This window comes from Ipomoea nil, unplaced genomic scaffold (assembly GCF_001879475.1).
Source record: "Ipomoea nil cultivar Tokyo-kokei standard unplaced genomic scaffold, Asagao_1.1 scaffold3056, whole genome shotgun sequence".
In the NCBI taxonomy this organism is placed as follows: domain Eukaryota; kingdom Viridiplantae; phylum Streptophyta; class Magnoliopsida; order Solanales; family Convolvulaceae; genus Ipomoea; species Ipomoea nil.
Genome location: NW_017619484.1, coordinates 2,268,040 through 2,287,377, shown reverse-complemented (window position 1 = coordinate 2,287,377; position 19,338 = coordinate 2,268,040). Strand labels below are relative to the sequence as shown.

Genomic DNA, 19,338 nt, shown 5'->3' with positions numbered 1-19,338 from the left:
TACCAGTGAGTTTAAATTTTTTGCTTATAAGAGTGTTTGTGTAGGCAAGAAAAGATTGAGTCTTTGTGATTGTTTCCTGTTGGGGTTGTTCTTGTTTGCTGTAAATGGCTGCCTATGATTAGATTATGTATTGAATTATGGACCTGAAAATCAATAGATTACTGTTATTGGACAATGAAGAATAATGGATAGTATGTGATGTTGCTCACCTTATTCCAGTTGTTTTTTGGTGGTTTTGATTGTGCTGTTAAGGTGTTATAGAGCTATGGCTTCACATAAACTGTGGGTTTCAACAATGGGCCTCAGTTTTAAAGTTGAATTCAACAAGCTTAAATGCAATTTAAATATTTTGCTAAATGTATTGCCTATACCTGCACTGCAATTCATGTTTGGAATTCATCCTGCACTGCAATTCATGATTTTGCAACCTCCAGGGAATGGGGTTTAACCCATGGAGATACAAGTTTCTTATAGTAGTTCATGCCTTCAGGGCAATGAGCAAAGAGACTTGGAAAAAGAAGATGGAGGCTTATAAGAAGTATGAATTTTATGAGGCTGAGATATTCAAAGCTTTTGAAATTGTATACAGAAAGATTGGCTCTTCTCTATTGATCATGACCTGCATATGAAGAGAGAGCCAGATACTCTTTTATCTCTTTTATCTGCCAAGGTGTACATTTCACCATTTTTGCCTAGAATATTGGTTGTTAATGGATGACATTTAGGCTTTCACACAACCAAGATGTAATTGAAGTGACTCAATTTAATTAAATGGTTGCTTTCTTGCCAACAATTCATTACATGTATAATTTGTTTAAATCAATTGCCTCCAAAAGTTGGTTTTCTTCTCAATTTAATTAAATGGTTGTTTTCTTGCCAACAATTCATTACATGTGTAATGTGTTTAAATCATTCGCGTAAATGCGCACGCCCCATCATCATTACGCACACGCTTCTCCATTGCCCGACAATTAAACATCTGCTACCAAAATGAATTTACCCAACATGCACTAACCGAATCCACGACACGCACAGACCACTACATGAATACGCACACTCCATAATTAAAAACGCACAGACCCCCCTACTTCTACCCATTCAGTAATTTTCTTCCATATACGGTCAAACCACATGCATTCAACCATATCCGCAATAATAACTTAGCTCCTTGGATCTCGAATTTCAGGAAAAACATTTTACACCTCCAATTCACCAAAACGCACACGCCACAACAGTAACACACACACACCCTTACAAGTAGACACACAGACCACAATTCCAAACGCACAGACCCGCAATACTGCTCCTGTGACGCCCAAAAATAACAAACCACTTCTACCTATTTAGTTAATTTCTTCCATATCCGGGCAAACAACATACATTAAAGCATACCCCCAATAATAACTTAGCTCCTTGGATCTCGAATTACAGGAAAAAGATTTTACACCTCCAATTCAACAAAACGCACACGCCACAACAGTAACACGCACACACTATAACAAGCAAACGTACAGACCACAATCCCAAACGCACAGACCCCTAATACTACTCCCGTGACGCCCAAACAATAACAAACCACTTCTACCCATTTAGTTAATTTCTTCCATATTCGGGCAAACAACATGCATTCAACCATACCCCTAATAATTCTTTAACTCCTTGAATGTCAAATTACAGGAACACGCACACGCCATTACAAGACGCACAGACCCCAAACACTACAACACTAAATTTCCGTACTACTACTCATGGTTGCAGTATGCGCTAGGCGCTAGTCGGGCGCCCGGACAGCGCCTAGGCAGTCTAGGCGGCGCTTAGGCGGAATCTAGGTGGCGCTAGGCGGGCGCCAAAAAAACAGTGGTAGACTTGCAGTTTGACAATTTTAATGAGGTTGTTTTCAACATTTAATCAAATAACACATCCAAATAAATGAATTAATGATAATTCATAAGTCATAACATCAAAACAATGGTTTTCAAAAAAAAAATTATTAAAACAATATTAAAAATTAAAAATACTCAAATATTTCAATCATCCAAAGATTCAAAGTATCAAACTAGTCTACGAGTGTATATATGTCATATTATATATATGTATGCTCGCGCACACAGACACACACACATATAATTAAAAAAATAGGCCGAGCCGATCTGGTTAACTCGACTAACTTAGACGCTAGGTGGCCAAATCGGCCGAGTTAGGCGCTAGGCGGACGCCTAGGCGGCCGGTAACATAGGCGGCCGCCTAGGAGGGAAATCGCTACGGTCTAGAGGCGCCTAGCGCCTAGACCGATTTTTACAACCCTGCTACTACTACATGTTCGTATCTCATCCACAGATGCTTTCTATTTGTTACCACTCTTATTCCATCTAATATTATGCTAAATATTACTAATTTATTTTAGCCATAATTAACAACACTATTACAATGACTCTTTTATCCTTATTTTTAAATTCTAACCTTAATTATCTAACATATCTCATTCAATCACATCCATCAAATTCTAGTAACTTAATGGTTGTGATGAGACCTCATCTAATATAGGGGGTGCACCGAATTCGCAGCCTATATATATATATATATATATATATATATATATATATATATATATATATATATATATATATATATATATATATATATATATATATATGTACATGTATGTATATGTATATATATGTACATGTATATATATATGTACATGTATGTATATGTACATGTATGTACATGTATATATATATATATGTACATGTATGTATGTATATATATATATATATATATATATATATATATATATATATATATATATATATATATATATATATATCGGTTCCGGATCAGGTGAAGACCTATCCTTAGGTGAGGACGTGAGGACTAATCCAGATCATTCATTTTGAGTGATCTAAAGGCTATGAAAAAATAAAAACGCGCTGCCAAAAAAAGTGGGACGGATGCACAACAATCACACTATGAATGCACACCAAACTGGGACAGAATGCACAACAAACAAACACAGAATGCACAACAAACTGAGAATGAATGCACAACAAACTGAGAATGAATGCACAACAAACTGAGTACGAATTCACAATAAACTGAGTACGAAAAATTAAATTCATTGCATATAATTAAATCACAGCCGTTGGCTTAATTAAATGAAAGGATCAAATTAGTCCTCACGTCCTCACCTAAGGATAGGTCCTCACCTGATCCGGAATCTATATATATATATATATATATATATATATATATATATATATATATATATATATGAATGTTTCATTATTCTGAATGAATGATGAAATTGTGATTAAATTCTGTCAATCCAATTATGGATATATTGTGTATTTCTCTAATTCTATTTTAATGTTGGACTGTTGAAAATATGTTGTCTGATTGTATGAACCTTCAATTTTGGGCAATTCCATGTATATGATGATTCAACATTCAAGTAATGAATTCTGATTATGAAATTTATGGTGGAATTCTAATAACCCTAATCCGCTTTAAGTGGATTTATGTTGATCCATATTGTATGTCTGTGTGATTGTATGAGTCCTAAATTTTGGACAATTCCATGTATATGATGACTCAATTAATAAATTTTGATTATGAAGTTTATGGTGGAAGCTTAATCTACTTTATGTGGATTTATGTTGATGCATATTGTATGTCTGTACCACTATATGATTGAATGGGGACAATTCCATATATATGAATATGATGATTCAATTAATCAATTCTGATTAATTATGGAATTTATGGTGGAATCTAAATTTTCTTTATGTGAATTTATGTTGATGCATATTGACATATTGTATGACTATTTATATTTATGTGGTGTTGTGGTTATTTGTTTACTGATGTCCATTCTTATAGATGAAAATCATTAGTGCATGTGGACATCCTCCCACTTCTCATGTGTAATATTGTTTCAACCTCCGCAATAGAAGGTTCAAAAGGGGTTTTGGGGACCTGATTTTTTAATCAAGAGACCATTAGGAAAGCTTTGTATGAGATGGTAATAATAGAGATGAGCTTCTCTTTAGGTTTGTTGAGGGGCAAGGGTTTAGAAGCATTGTTAGTGTTGCTTGCCCTATGTTTCAAATGTCTTGATTATCACAATGCGCACTAATTGGAGGTACAGATTTATCCCAACTAGGAATATCCTCGAGAAAATGGCGTAGCCATTCAGCATCTTCACAACATTTGTCTAAGGCTATCAGCTCAAATTCCATCGTTGATCTGGGCTATCACAGTTTGTTTCGAGGATTTTCATGAAACGACTGCACCAGCTAACGTAAACACGTAGCCACTTGTGGACTTAGAGTCCTTAATATCTGATATCCAGTTAGCGTCGCTATACCCTTCAAGTACAACAGGATATCTCGTATAGTGCATTCCCTAGTCACGAGTATACTTCAATTATCTCATAACTCTCACTATTGCTTTCCAATGACCATCACTAGGTTACTCGTATATCTACTGAGTTTACTAACCGCAAAGGTAATATTTAGCCTGGTACAACTCATTAGATACATTAAACTTTCAATAATTCTAGTGTATTCTACTTGAGAAATTAAATACACTTTCCGTGATTTTTGGACAGATGTGCGTTACCATCTAACGGCGTCCTAGCCACATGATAATCATCCTTATTAAACTTTGCAAGGATTTAATCAATATAATGAGATTGGCTTAACACTAGACCATTCGGTCTTCTCACGAATTTAATCCCGAGGACTAAATTCGCCAAACCCATATCCTTCATGTCAAATCTCGAATTTAACATGTCCTTGGTAGATTTGATCATTCAATCGTTACTACCCACGATGAGTATATCATCCACATATAAACAAAGAATGACATAACTGTCTATTGTTTCCTTAACGTACACACACTTGTCACTTTCATTTATATTAAACTCATTGGTTAACATCGCATGGTTAAACTTCTCGTGTCACTACTTAGGCGCTTGTTTTAAACCATATAACGATTTAACCAATTTACAGACTTTCTTCTCTTGGCCCAGAACCACAAAACCCTTGGGTTGTTCCATATAAATTCCTTGATCTAACTCGCCATTCAAGAAAGCTGTTTTCACATCCATCTAATGAACTTCCAAATTCCGCATTGCGGCTATGGCAAGAATCATCCTTATGAAATTTATTCTCGTCACAGGAGAATAGGTATCAAAGTAATTAAGGCCCTTGTGTTACCTGTAACCTTTAATTACAAGTCTAGCTTTATACTTCTCAATGGAACCATCAGGTTTCAACTTTCGTCTAAAGAACCATTTGAATCCCAAGGGTGTACTACACGGAGGAAGATCAACCAATTCCCACGTGTGATTTTGTAGGATAGAATCCACTTCACTTTTTATTGCCTCTTTCCACATTGGTCCTTCTGTAGAAGTCACAGCTTCTCTACATGCGTTCGAGACTCGGTTTCTAACAAGCATATCAGAAAATCCAGTTCATTTTCTAGTAAACAAGTTAGAATATGCGTATCACATTCTAACATGTACGTCACAAAATCTGGACCAAATGATGTTTCAATCCTAGTTCGCTTGCTATGTCTAACTTCGAGCTCGGGTTCTTTTTCAGACCCTCCACTGTTATTATCCACATCCTAATCGAATGTCCGTTTCGATGTACTAGGTCCCTCACTAGACCTACACGGAAATACATCTTCAAAGAACTATGCATTCCTCAATTCAATTATCGTGTTCTTATGTATGTCCAGATTATGAGACTCGTGTACTAAGAACCAATACACACTACTGTTATGTGCATAGCCAATAAAGATACAGTTTACCGTTTTAGGACCTATCTTTATTTTCTTAGGTGTTGGCACCAATACTTTGGCAAGACACCCTCACACTTTCAGGTACTGGTAGGACGGTTTCCTACCGTTCCACAGCTTATAAGAAGTCTTATCGAGCTTTTTGCGGGGAACCTTATTTGAAAGGTAATTTCTTGACAAAACCGCCTCACCCCCCATACTTTGAGGTAGGCCCGAACTTATAAACACCGCATTCATCATTTATTTCAATGTGCGACTTTTCCATTCGGCAACACCACTCGATTGAGGTGCGTAAGGTGACATACACTCGTGTATGATACCTACACTCGCACGCACAGAAGTCACCAATAGGTGCTTCATACTCACTACCTAGATTGCTTCTAACCTTCTTAATTCACCGATTACGTTGGTTTTCCACCTCATTCTTATAAAGAATGAATTTATCGACGGTTTCGCCTTTGCTCTTAAGCAAATACTCATAACAGTATCGTGTGCTATCATCGATAAACGTGATAAAATATTTATTACCACTGTGTATTTGTATTGATCTAAAATCACATACATCACTATGGATTAACTCAAGTGGTTCCATTTTTCTTTCAATCGATTTAAAAGGAATTTTCATTTGTTTTGCCTCAACACAAATTTCACAGTTGTGCTTATCGTTAATTTGAAATGTAGGAAATTTATGGTCCAAGTTAATTAATCTACGTATAGCATTCAAATTAACATGACTAGTCTGCCATGCCACAAACACGAAGACTCAAGTAAGTCGGCTGAATTACTAACATTTCTATTAATCATGGCTATTACATCGAGCTTAAAAAGCCCATCTAGTACATAACCCTTGCCTACACACACTCCTGATTTCGCCAAAACAACATTGTCTAACTCAAACACTAATCGGAAACCATTCTTGTTCAATAATGAACCAGAAACTAAGTTCTTTCGTAGCTCCGGTACATACAAGACATTGTTAAGAGTCAGCTCTTTCCCATAGATCATCTTGAGAACCACTTTGCCCATGGCTTCCACAGCAGACTGAGTAGAATTCCCCATCTATACCTTCTCACTATTAGTCGTCTCGAAGGTAGTAAACAACTCACGGTTGGAATAAATATGTCGTGTCGCACCCATATTAATGAACCATGCTGTTTGGTTCGAACCAACCAGGTTTACCTCGGTCAACATTATCGAGGGGATGATTTCAGACTCTTTTTTATTGACCTGCACCACGTTAGATTCAGAATTATTATTCTTCCTCTTAGGTGCTTTACAATCAGCCGACTTGTGGCCCATAATGCCACAATAGAAGCATTTTATGTGGAATTGTTTCTCGTAATGCTTGAAGTCCTTCTTGCCCAAAGGCAACAAATGGAAACTTGGTCAACTTGAAAGGCTTCACTTTCCTTTGTCTACTTGACTTAGGACAATCCTGGAATCCACCATCTTGTATCTAAGGAATCGGCTAACGACAAATATCTTTGCCTTAACGTCATCACTCTTATATATACTTCAGGTCCAAAGATTCACATAGCTCTTTAGCTATTTTCAATGTACACCGAGTCACACAAATCATTTTAAATGTAGTTTAGGCATAGGAAAACAAAATATTTCCAATCACTCACTACACTAACAATTTGAGCATTAGACTCACGTTCCTTTCCACTACGAACCATCTATGTCAAGAACCATGACATGCCGAGAATCAATAGGTTGAACAACATTTTAAGTTGCCAACCTTTGAAATTCAAGTCTTTGAATTTCCACGGGCTTTCGACCAAGCCACTTGGTATGGTCACAGCACCTTCATCGTAGGGATATACCCTTTAATGTCACCATCGGTCCCTGAACTAAAGTTTACCGGGATTACAAAATCAGCAACTACGTTGCCACTCCGACCATACGAATGTGCACCACGAGCAACATTCATGCTTCGATTTAATTCACTAAAAATTTTGATTTTAAGATTGTTGGTGCTGGTGAATAAGTCAATACACAAAATATATATAAAATATATATTTATACGTAAATATGGTATTTAATTTATAGAAAATTAAATCAAAACAATTTTGATATATATATATATATATATATATATATATATATATATATATATATATATAGAGAGAGAGAGAGAGTAAGGTTCAGGTGCGACAGGTGTTTAATGTGCGGCGGTGCAGCGTCATCAATAGTTCAGCACATATACACATTCAACGTTAGAAAATACACCACAAAAAACACACACAAATTATGTTTGCATCATAAAAAACACACCATTAAGTGTGAGTAAAAGCACCATACAGTGTTCAGAAATACACCATTAGGGTGGTGAGTTATATGGTGTATTTTTTTGGATGTGTTAGTTTATTTTTTGGTGTTTTTTTTTTTTTTTTTTGGATGTGTTAGTGTATTTTTTGGTGCTATTTATATAAAAATATATAAAACGAGAAAGGGTTTCTTAAACATGAGATTTAAATCCAACGAGAAGAAACAGAAATCTGAGTCGTGTGTACATGCACTATCCTTCAAATCGATTCGCTACCTTCCAAGGGTGCTAAGAGAGGTAGCGTCAGTCTCCCATGATAAAACGGATTACGACCTTACGTTTAAGCACTCAAACGAAAGGTCCGACGAACGAGAACACCGGGCGAGCAATCCGTACAATTTATAAAAGTGTTGGCAGAATTTCTTTTGTATGAAAACAATTTCGAGAGAAGAGAGAAAATAATGATTTTGCAAGTTCAAAAATCAGCTCACCCAAAATCTCCCCAATACCAAGGCTATTTGTAGGAGAAGATGAAATAAATAGCATTTAACAATGACATTTAAAATCTGAATAAATCAGATATGTAAACCCCCAGACAACTTAATCTGCCGTTACAACGGTTAATTCTTTAGAAATAAATTGAAATTAATTCGAAATTAAGAAATAAATTGAAATTAATTCGAAATTAATTCCCACATAGCAGACAACTTAATCTGAAATTCAACAGAGCAGTTACAACAGTTAATTCTTTAGAAATAAATTGGAATTAATTCCCACGAATCAGAATTAACACTTCCAGAACGGTACTCCAAAGAATAGTTCAAGCAGTACCAACGAATGGTGATTTGAGTGGTACCCACGAATCGTTGCCTGAATGTTACGAGTGGTAAACCATTTGGTCAAATCGAATGGTCAACTCAACCAAGTAGTGACCGAATGGTTAACTCAACCGAGTAATGACCGACACAGTTTTAGCTTTTGGATTATGGCTCTGAGTTTGAAAAAATTATATGAAAATTTGACATAATTTAGCCCGTAATGCCAGTCAAATTTCCAAAAGTACCGGCGTACACAGAAGTCAAGCCTTTTCAGGCTCATCTTAGAATTTAATGTGCACCCCTTGCACGCAAGAGAAAACCTCTATTCTATACAATTCAATAGGAACTTTGGAAAACAATTGAGGGACCAAAATGTTAATTAAGTCCTGATTATTTAACTCTAAATCTAAAGGTTATAATCACTAGCACTCCTGAACCAATAATCCAACAATGATGAAAAATTGTCTTATAACTCACCACATTTTGGTGAACTCCAAGATATTTGTGGAATTTAGACCAAGAACAATAAAGCGAGGCTCTCATAGACAGTACAAGTCATTAATTCGTATAAAAACCAACACAATTCAATGACTAGTGAAGTAAATAGATTTATTGTCATTTGCTTTTACAGCATAAGAGCAGAACAATGGTACAAGAAAATACACTTCATGCTTGTTAAAAGGTTGTAAAACATAGCGATCACAGCACCATATGCAGGTAAACTAGAAAACATACACCATAAGACAACGCACACACTCTACAAAAGTGCCAGTGATTACAAAATGTCCGGAAAATCTTTGCCATAATTTTCACTTTATAACAAGAAAAAAATGGCAGTCCAATTTGTGCAAGCACACACTTCTATATATGATCGTCAGAGAACAAGGACAACAAAATGGAACTAATTTTCAGTTTATAACAAGAAAAAAAATGGCGGTTCGATTTGTCAAACACACACTTCTATCTATGATCATCATAGGACAAGGATAATAAAATGTAATATTTTTTTTCTAACTAGTTTATAGCATTTTGGCTGACCATAATATGTGATTGCTGATAAATACTAGTCACAGCCATTCTTAGTGAACTGGTGAAAGGAGGGACTGAATGCCAAACACAATGAAAAGAACTCCACCAGCAAGGGCAATCTGCATTATTCAAGAACTTCAGTGTCATGGATGATTCGGAGCTAAGTCATGTATAGGAAAGCAAATCAAATTACTTACTGCTCTCTCAGAAATCTGAGATGCCAAGCTCTTTCCCCCCAATACAGCAGCAATAGTACATAAAGCTTGTCCACTAACAATAACAAATCAACAGAAATTTACAGTAAGATTATGAGGTTAAATTGATTACAGAATAAGTACAGAGTAATAAGTTTATATCCAGTGTTATCTAGAGATATTTTTGATTGTCCATTCTATTTGTTGTATCTTTCTAATCAAATAGGGAAGCCAATTGTCGCTTGACCCGACAGGGACCTGATTCCCCAGTCTTACATATAAAACTCCAGTATATTTCGTTCCACATCACTTCTGTAACGAAGACTAGCCTTAAGTGGCTCCGTCTATCGGGCTAGCCCACTAAATTTCAGCCTTATCGATTTTGGTTTATCGAGCTGATATTTTATCAGGCTAAAATATTTAAGCTCTAACCCTAAAAAATTTTTATCTTATCGGGCCAACCCATCGGTTTTAGGCTAAGATTTACATCCCTACCAGTGTGGGGGGTTTAGGTTGGGGTGGAGAATATGCAGTTGTTATACCATGGACCAAGGTCCATCTTGCATTTTGTATCTACGGTTAACAGTTTGTGTCTTTAGTTAACATGTTATCTACCTTCAATTTATTTATAGGCGCATAAATGCTTAACTACAGGTACGGAATACAGACACATAATCTGAAGGTTATTTTGGACCAAAGTCTATAATGCAAGGTAGACCTTGGTCCATTGTATAATTGGTGGAGAATATGCCCCCAACATATTCCCCACCCTGTGGCCATCCCTAGACCTTATTATAACTAATCATAGGGTCAGAGAAAATAGACAAGATAGAATTCTACTTTAAAATTTAAACATAGGTACATAGCATGTGGTACAAGGAAAATTTTAAATTCATTCAAATTTGTCATTCCTTAGAAATCGTAATTACAGTGCATACCCTCTTTTCTTTACTACATGGAAGGAAAAATCATTCACATGGAAAACCAAGGTATAGAGTATATTTTATTTAGATTAAATTAACATTAATTAAAAAACTAATTCCTATATCCAATCCTTTCCCAGGTTCACTACTACCCATGTCTTACAATTCCACATGACAAAGGGAATGTTAAGGAGTGAAGGTTTGGAATCTCTCAATAAGTAAAGATTAAATAAGGTTAACTTACAGGATTCCTCCAAGAACAACACCCAATGGGTTCTCATCTGCAGCCAGACCAATGGTGGCAATCTGTAAAAAGCACTCACATAGTCAGTGTTGCAATTTGCAAACACTGCCAAAGTATGCAGCTATATATGTGTGCATGCCATCTTCAATACATACCTGGCTCTTGTCACCCCATTCTCCAAAAAAGGTAATCGAAAATGCCTGCAGAGTAAAGACACAAGGTATGTTATTTAATTACCATTAGTAGGCCTCTGTTGAAATTCGTGACAAATCTAACAGTAACCTTTAGAAGAATCGGTGAGAAAAATTGAGTTAGCAGTGGCCTCCTCTGCTTTTTCAAATCGTCAATGTCCTAGAAGAAGCATACAAGTTGTTATGACGTATAATAAAAGCAGTCCATCTAGTAAAACAGAATATATACTAAAGAAGCGGCAAAAATTGCACATCTTATTAGTCTGTCAAAACTCAAAAGAGCATGCTTCATCTTTAAAGAAAAACATGGAAACCAATATTGCCTATCTATTTGAGTGTTACGACCAGGGGTCGGAAAGAAATGATAAAATGTAGCGGGCTAGAAAGGAAAATAAAGGAATAAGGGCGGAAGTCCAAGACGATGCTGTTTCCATTAATAAAGCCATTAGGCTGGTTAAATAATACAATGCCATGTGAAGCAGACGATGAGTCTGTTATTACAGAAATGCCCCGAATTGTTGTACTTGAGGATCTGGAGGTTAGCCATTAGAATTCTTGTCATTATGATGTATTTTCTCTCATTTCTTCCAAGATAGAAACTCAGCATTCCAGGTTGCTAGTTGCTACACTTGGTTTTTGTTTATTTCAGTTCAAAACATAAGACACAAGGGATCACAAAAATATTTGCAGAGATATTCTAAAAAGGCAAGCTTCCACTGAATTTCAAATTTTAAAACATCCTGGAATTTCTAAGATGAGCTAGCTAAAGAGGTCCTCAGGACAATTTAAATCACTATGTTATAAAAACATTTTATTTCTATCAAAGAAACCCCGAATATCACACTGAGCCATATGCTTTAGCAAACTTACTAATAATAAAATTAAAAATAAATGTATATATGAAGTGAAATTTACAAAAAAAAAAAAAAAGCATTTGGATATAGTTAGGGAATCAAAAACAAAACAAAACAAAAACATATTTAAAAAAAAAAAAAAACCAAAATTCCAAAAGTACGAAAAATTTGGTTAGAGCAAGTCAAAAGGCCTTAAAATAAGGAAACCCCAGGGTACTTCTCAGTACCTCTATATATAGTTGATAACCCCTTTATTGTCCTTATTATAACTCTTACTTGGGCTTTAAAAACAATAAAAGATTTTCACCTAACACCAGAAATTTCATGCCCATAAGCAGATCTAGGCATCCATAACAAAGTAACACTGGAACAGTGATAAATATTCAGTAGTATTTTGCAATTATGCATTTATAACTTCACATAGCATGTTAATGGTGAAACATTTAATCAATACTGCAAATGATGAGTAGTGTGGCTTTGTATTTTACAATCCTCTTCTGTTTATTTTAAGTGGTTTGCAATTACATCAGAAGGGAAGTTAGTTACTGCAGATAACGTTAGTGTTTTCAGCTTACCTTATTGTCCTTATCCCCGTTTTTGGCTGCTCCGCCATTTGCTTTGAGATCAGCATCCTATTAACAGAGTAGTTAGAAAAACTAAACCCCTAGTAGGGAAGTTGTCAGAAGAAAAATACAAACCAGTTCTGCTTCGACTTCAGCCAATTCTTCAGACTCCCTGTTGTAAAATATAATTAGGAAATCAATGGCATATACTGTTATACATTTCAACCATATTAAAAAATGATTAGTAAGAAATTATTTAACCCAAAAAAAAAAAAAAAGAGAAAAAGAGAGCAAAAAAACTGTTACCCATCATTAAAGGCATCCCATAATGACCATAGCCCAAACCCCAAAAACAATATACTTGTAATATGATGAGTCCATTTTCGAGAGATCTGCAATACAATTTGGATATTTATTTATATAAATAGTTACATCAGAGAGGAGAAAGTAATGACATAAAGTAATAAAAGCTGCTGCATAAACTAATGCATCATTTCACCTTGTGAGAACAAATGAGTGGCTAGGCTGCAATCTATAGTGTCTATGATTTAAAAGACAGCCTTGTTCTGCAGTGTAATACTGTAATCGCAGTGGCAATTTGTTCTATTAACTATACAAATCAGAATCTACTATGGCAAGCCAAGAGCTCATCTAGACTTTGGACAGACATGCAACATCAACATATCAATGCAAATACACACACACACACTGTGTGTGGAAATGTATCATTGAAGAAGTAAAATATCCAAATGAATTACACATTTACTCATATGAAACAAGAAATACATTTGTTTCATTATTTAGAGGTTCTAAATTTTAAGTCTTGTAGACAACATACATACATAATAGTGAAACCCATTACAATCCTTATTGAAGTGGAGATGAAACATTGATTAAAGTCATTAAACACTCAAGTATGAAATATCTGTCTCACTATTTAGACTTCTCTTGTTTTAACATTATCAGTATTTATTATTGTTATTAATACTCCATGATAAAGTGTCTAAAGTGGCATTCTAGCAACACTACCTGGATATTTCTTCTATTAAAGTACATTCAATACCTTAATATAATTTTAGCAAGAAGAAACAGAACAGCATAAAACTAAAAGAAAGATTACCAAATTGGGAGCAGCCCAACCAACAACAGCAGATAGAATGGTCATCACCTACAAAAAGGGTAAATTTTTGTTATGATAGTTAAGCTCAAAAAAAATACAGACTAGGTGAACCAATGAGCAAAAATGGATAGAAAGAACAAAATAAAAACTTACAATTAAAGCTGAAAGGCAACCTGCCAAGACAAGTCTCCTTGGATGACGCATTGCCAATATCTAGAAAAAATAATAATAATTTAACATTGTAATGAACATAAAATAGGTGACAGTGACAGTACTCATAAACAAGTTAAGAATTTAGCATTATACGGAGTAGTATTTTTAGATATTAGCATAATTTACAATTTTGCAATTGGATTAAAATCTCAAGTTTAGTCAAGTGATGTCTTGAATTTGTAACGAAGTGAGAAATTAGGTTTTCATAAAACCCTTATGGCTTTATGATTCAAACATTGGAATCTGAATCAAAATGGGTATCTAAAGTTAAGGATTTCAAAAACTCTTTCAGAAAATCTCCTATCTGATTGAAAACTGAACAGGAACAGGAATCAAGTCAATCAACTACTCCATATAATTTAAAAAATCATGTCAAAGCTTTTTAAAGTAAATTACCACATAAAAATATTGGAATGTCTTGAATTTGTAACAAAGTGAGAAAATAGGGGCCCGTTTACTAACAGAAAATTGTTCTCTGTTTTCTATTCTCTGTTTTTGAAAATTCTCTGTTTTCTATTCTCTGTTTTTGAAAACTGAAATTGAAAACTTGTTTACCTGTACTTATTTTCGAAATCTATTCTCCACTTACTAAATTAAATATGTACTAGATACATATATTTATAAGTTATTTCGTGACAAATTAAAAGGTCATTACAAAATATTGATTGCAATAATTTAAAATAAGTTGTTTCGTGACAAAGTGTGATTACAAAACATTGCAAATAAAATTGAGTACACCATCAATGATTATAATTTGTTCATAGTGCATTTGCCAAAAAACCGGGTGCATTTAGGTAATCACCTTCAATAACGTAGTAATAACATATTCAATTGAGAAAAATAATATACTCAAGAAGTACTAAATTACGCCAAGTTAAATAATTGAAATTAATAGGCCTCCCACGATCATTGGCATGAGAGAAGTGAGAACATATATTTACTGGAAGGTTACCCAATCATTATTGTGTGGACCACTGGACCATGGTCCATACAAGTTGTGTGGATCATATTTTGTCTACTGTAAAATAATGTACATTCAGTACAAAAATAATGTACATTCAATATAAAAATAATGTACATTATATTCAAGGAATGTACATTATTTTTGTTTTGAGTGTACATTATATTGTATACAAAAGTAATGACATTTAGTATATTAAAAATGTACTTTTTGTTATGGTTCACATAACATTGTGTGGACCATGGTCCACACAATAATTTGCCCATCTAAAATCTTGAAAATGTAGTAATTTGTTTTGGATTTACAAAAATAGACGCCATATTTGTTTTTGTATTTTTGCTAAATAGACGCCATATTGGAGTTACAATCATAATGTATTTAGAAGAAAGAAGAAAAGGAAGAAAGAAGAAAAAGAGTCTGCCAGGATTCGATAGTACGTACTGGGTACTGTTCACCCGTTAGTTTTCACTTTTGAAAACAACTTTGCTTTGTGTTTCAAAATTCTTGCAAGAAGGGAAATTAATTCTCAGTTTTGAAAATGGGAACAGGCCCTAGTAAACACTTTGCTTGTTTTCAATTTTCAGTTTTCGGAAATTCTTGAAAATTTCCTATTAGTAAACGCCCCCTAGATTTTCATAAACCCCTTAGGGCTTTATGATTCAAACATTGGAATCTGAATCAAAATGGGTATCTAAAGCTAAGGATTTCAAAAACTCTTTCAGAAAATCTCCTATCTGATTGAAAACTGAAGAGGAACAGGAATCAACTACTCCATATAATTTAAAAAATCATGTCAAAGCTTTTTAAAGTAAATTACCACTATTGGAATGTCTGCAAAATTAAATTTATTTCAAAAAGGGGAAGTTCACAGTGACAGTATGTAGCTTTAACAGAGTTCACAAATGTCAGGTGACTTATTTCACAAGCTGGAATTTTTTTTGGTTATCCTCTTTGTTCTTTCTTAAGAAAGGAATAGATAACTGATTGATTGATTTCTTAATATGTTCACTAATTTTTATTTTTTATTTTTTACTTTTTAAATTTCCTCGATATTCATTACAAATTGAACAGAATAATGAACAGGCAAAAGAATTTAAATAAAGCTTTCTGTTGGAGAATCTAATCTTTTTGTGAACTTATCTTGCTCCATTTATCATTCAGAATCTAATCCTCAAGAGCAGATTTTTAAACTAACATTTCCTGCACCATGATATAGATAAAGCAGAAAAGCAAGTGATACACTGATACCAGTCACTTCCAAGTTCCAATTATACATGAATCTCAAGTTGTTATTTATTTTCTCCGAAATAATTGAATCCAATCAACTCTCAGAATGCCAAATTCAATCATCAAAGATGTTTACTTCCGTTGACCATAAAAAGGCAAAACATAGAATCAAACTCACCGCAGCTGCGAAGAACGTCTTGTCCCCGATTTCGGAGAGCACAGTCATCGCCAGCGACTTCGTGAAACCCTAATCAATCCCCATAACAAAAGTACTCGATCAACAAAGCAAAAGAATCAGCAATACAAATAAACGTCAGCTCTACAGCTCGGATAAGTCACCTGTGCGACGGAGAGACTCATCTCCGTAGCTGCGAACAAACGGGACTGCTGGAATAACCACAGAACTGAGAGCGTTGTGTGTACGTATTGGGATTTTGAAGCCTTTTCCGTACTGTGTTGACTCGGGGGATCCGCCGAGTCTTGAAAATTGGAATCTAGTAAAAGCGAGGCAGTAAAGGGGAAGCACCACCCATATATAGGCGCCCGAGTGTTTGATCAGGTGGGTCTGACTTTGAGGCGTGTTGGACTGTTAAAAGCAATAGAAATTATTGGTATTGGTATCCTTTATTAAAGCAAATAGAAAATATTAAAGTGGTATTCTCAATTTTATTTTTTAAGAGTTTTTTATGCTTACGTGGAAGAACGAGAAGATAAGAGAAAGAAAATTGAGTTTTTCTTATAAAATAAGTTTTTTGTGGGACTTGTGAATTTAAAAAAAAAAATCGTCAGCAGCACGTCAGGCGCACTATTCACGCCCAGATTTGGGCGTGTGAAAAAAATTCAAACTATTGTGATTGCTTTAAGTGTCCTCAATTACAAAATAATATTTAATAAATTTATTTAACAAAAAAATATTTAATAATTTTATATACGTCAAGAGAAAGTTCTGTCGTGCTAATAAGAAAGTTCTGTCATGCTAATAAATATAGATGTTATACACCGACAGTGAATGAGGAGATGACACGTCATTAAAAACTAAAATCAATACTAATTGAGTCCTTTTATGTAAAATATCTAAAATTTGTGTCTTCTAGGAAACTTCCTATATTTCTAATTAACAAAATATATATACTTTCCTAAACATATTTATTACTTAATAATAATAATAATTAGATAATTAGATATATATAATAATTAAGTAATAAATATGTTTAGGAAAGTATATATATATTGTTAATTATAAATAAAAGAAGTTTCCTAAAAAATACAAATCTTAGATATTTTGTAATAAAAAAAAAAAAAAAGACTCAATTAATATCAATTTTAGTTTTTAATGATGTGTCAGCTTATCATTCACCGCCAGTGTATAGCATCTATACACCGACGGTACATCAAATATTAATCCTTAAAGAATTGTGTAAGGGGTAGATTTGCATTAAATAATAAGTCGGGTCCTCTGAGAGGCAACTATAAGTCTAAGACCTGGGTCCCCCCTCCTTCCTGATCAAAAAATAATAATAAGTCAGGTTGCATTAACAGGGCGTTTGGTTGAAGGGAATTTAAATTTCCTTCCCACATAATTTCAAAGGCCACCAAATTCTCTTGTTCAGTTGAAAGGAATTGTAAATTCTCCCATTTTCATGGAATTAAAATCTCCGCCCCCTCCCCCATCTCATTAGATAGCAAAGCTTAGTATAGCAAAGTATCCTTAGAAAATTCTTCTTCAAAATTCAAAGATTACTTGAAACCTATAATATCATTATTAAATTGATTCTTCCCATTCAATACCAATACAGACAATTCTTCAATTAATATCATTAAATTCTTTTTGTCAATACAAAAAATTCTTCTTTAAAATTATTATGTGTATGATTTTTTCTAACTTTTACACTAGAAATATTCTCAATATTTTCAGTCGAAGTTGTTATTATAATTAGGTGTTGTGAACTCATATCGATCCTAACAAGTGGTATAAGAGGACATGACCTCAATTTTTAGAGGGTCCAATATTTATTTTTAACCTAATTATTATAAGAAATAAAAAAAAAATCTACAATTAATCTTGAAACTCATCAGTTTTTCTCCAAATCACTTCTCTTTTATAATAATTAGGACCTAATTAATTGAGTATGGCAAAACCTGACATTCTGTTTTCCCAACGCCCCAACGACATAGTGTCACAAATGATGTCTCATTCTCAAGCCCTGAATATGCAGAAGTGCATAGAATTAGAGATAACTTGAAACTTATACCATTCACCACCAATACCGCCTGAGAAATTGATTCTTCCCCTAACAGATGACAAATCGTTTTACTTGCATACCAAACGGTAGCGGTAGCCCAGCAGGTAGCCACTAGCTAGGTAGGTTTAAGATGTCTTTAAAAAAATATGTTTGTTTGGACTTTGGAGATAGTAGGATTTCTATGATTTTTTTTTTTTTTTGAATGTTAGAAAATTGAAATTCCATTGGATATTTGGATTGATGGAAATGTTTGAATGCTATGAATGTTTTTGCCCACCAGAAGTCCAGAACTGAGCTTTGTGTTGAATTTCAGAATGAGAAATCTATATATTAATATACTATTATTCTTTTTATGTGCGATGCGCAGAAAATAGGTGCCCAATATTAATACATTATATTAAAATTTTAAATTTATTTAGATTTTAGATATTTAAATTATTCTAAATAATAATAATAATAATGTAAATCTACTATCTACTATATCTACTATACTAATAATCTACTATCTATCTACTATACTAATAAGAGCCCAAGAGAGTTAGGCCTATAATGGGTAGAAAAAATGGCGGTCAAATTTTTTAATCAAATGAATGGCTCAGATTTGATCAGATTTTAATTTTTTCTTGAGATTTACTAATTTATCCTTAATTATATGATTATCCGTTAACTTTTCCGTTAAATATT

At 34.0% G+C, this 19,338-nt stretch overlaps 1 protein-coding gene across 1 annotated transcript; it reads right to left on the bottom strand.

Annotated features, from left to right (window-relative positions):
• Nucleotides 1-9,539: 9,539 nt before the first annotated feature.
• Nucleotides 9,540-16,959, bottom strand: LOC109164149 (GDT1-like protein 5). The gene is made up of 12 exons (XM_019312936.1): nucleotides 16,751-16,959; nucleotides 16,590-16,658; nucleotides 14,164-14,223; nucleotides 14,011-14,058; nucleotides 13,197-13,282; nucleotides 13,026-13,062; nucleotides 12,903-12,959; nucleotides 11,565-11,633; nucleotides 11,438-11,482; nucleotides 11,283-11,344; nucleotides 10,119-10,191; nucleotides 9,540-10,040 (listed from the first exon to the last, which is right to left on the bottom strand). The coding sequence occupies exons 1-12, from the start codon at nucleotides 16,769-16,771 to the stop codon at nucleotides 9,972-9,974; spliced, it is 696 nt and encodes a 231-aa protein (XP_019168481.1). The 5' UTR covers nucleotides 16,772-16,959; the 3' UTR covers nucleotides 9,540-9,971.
• Between the last annotated feature and the right edge of the window lie 2,379 nt (nucleotides 16,960-19,338).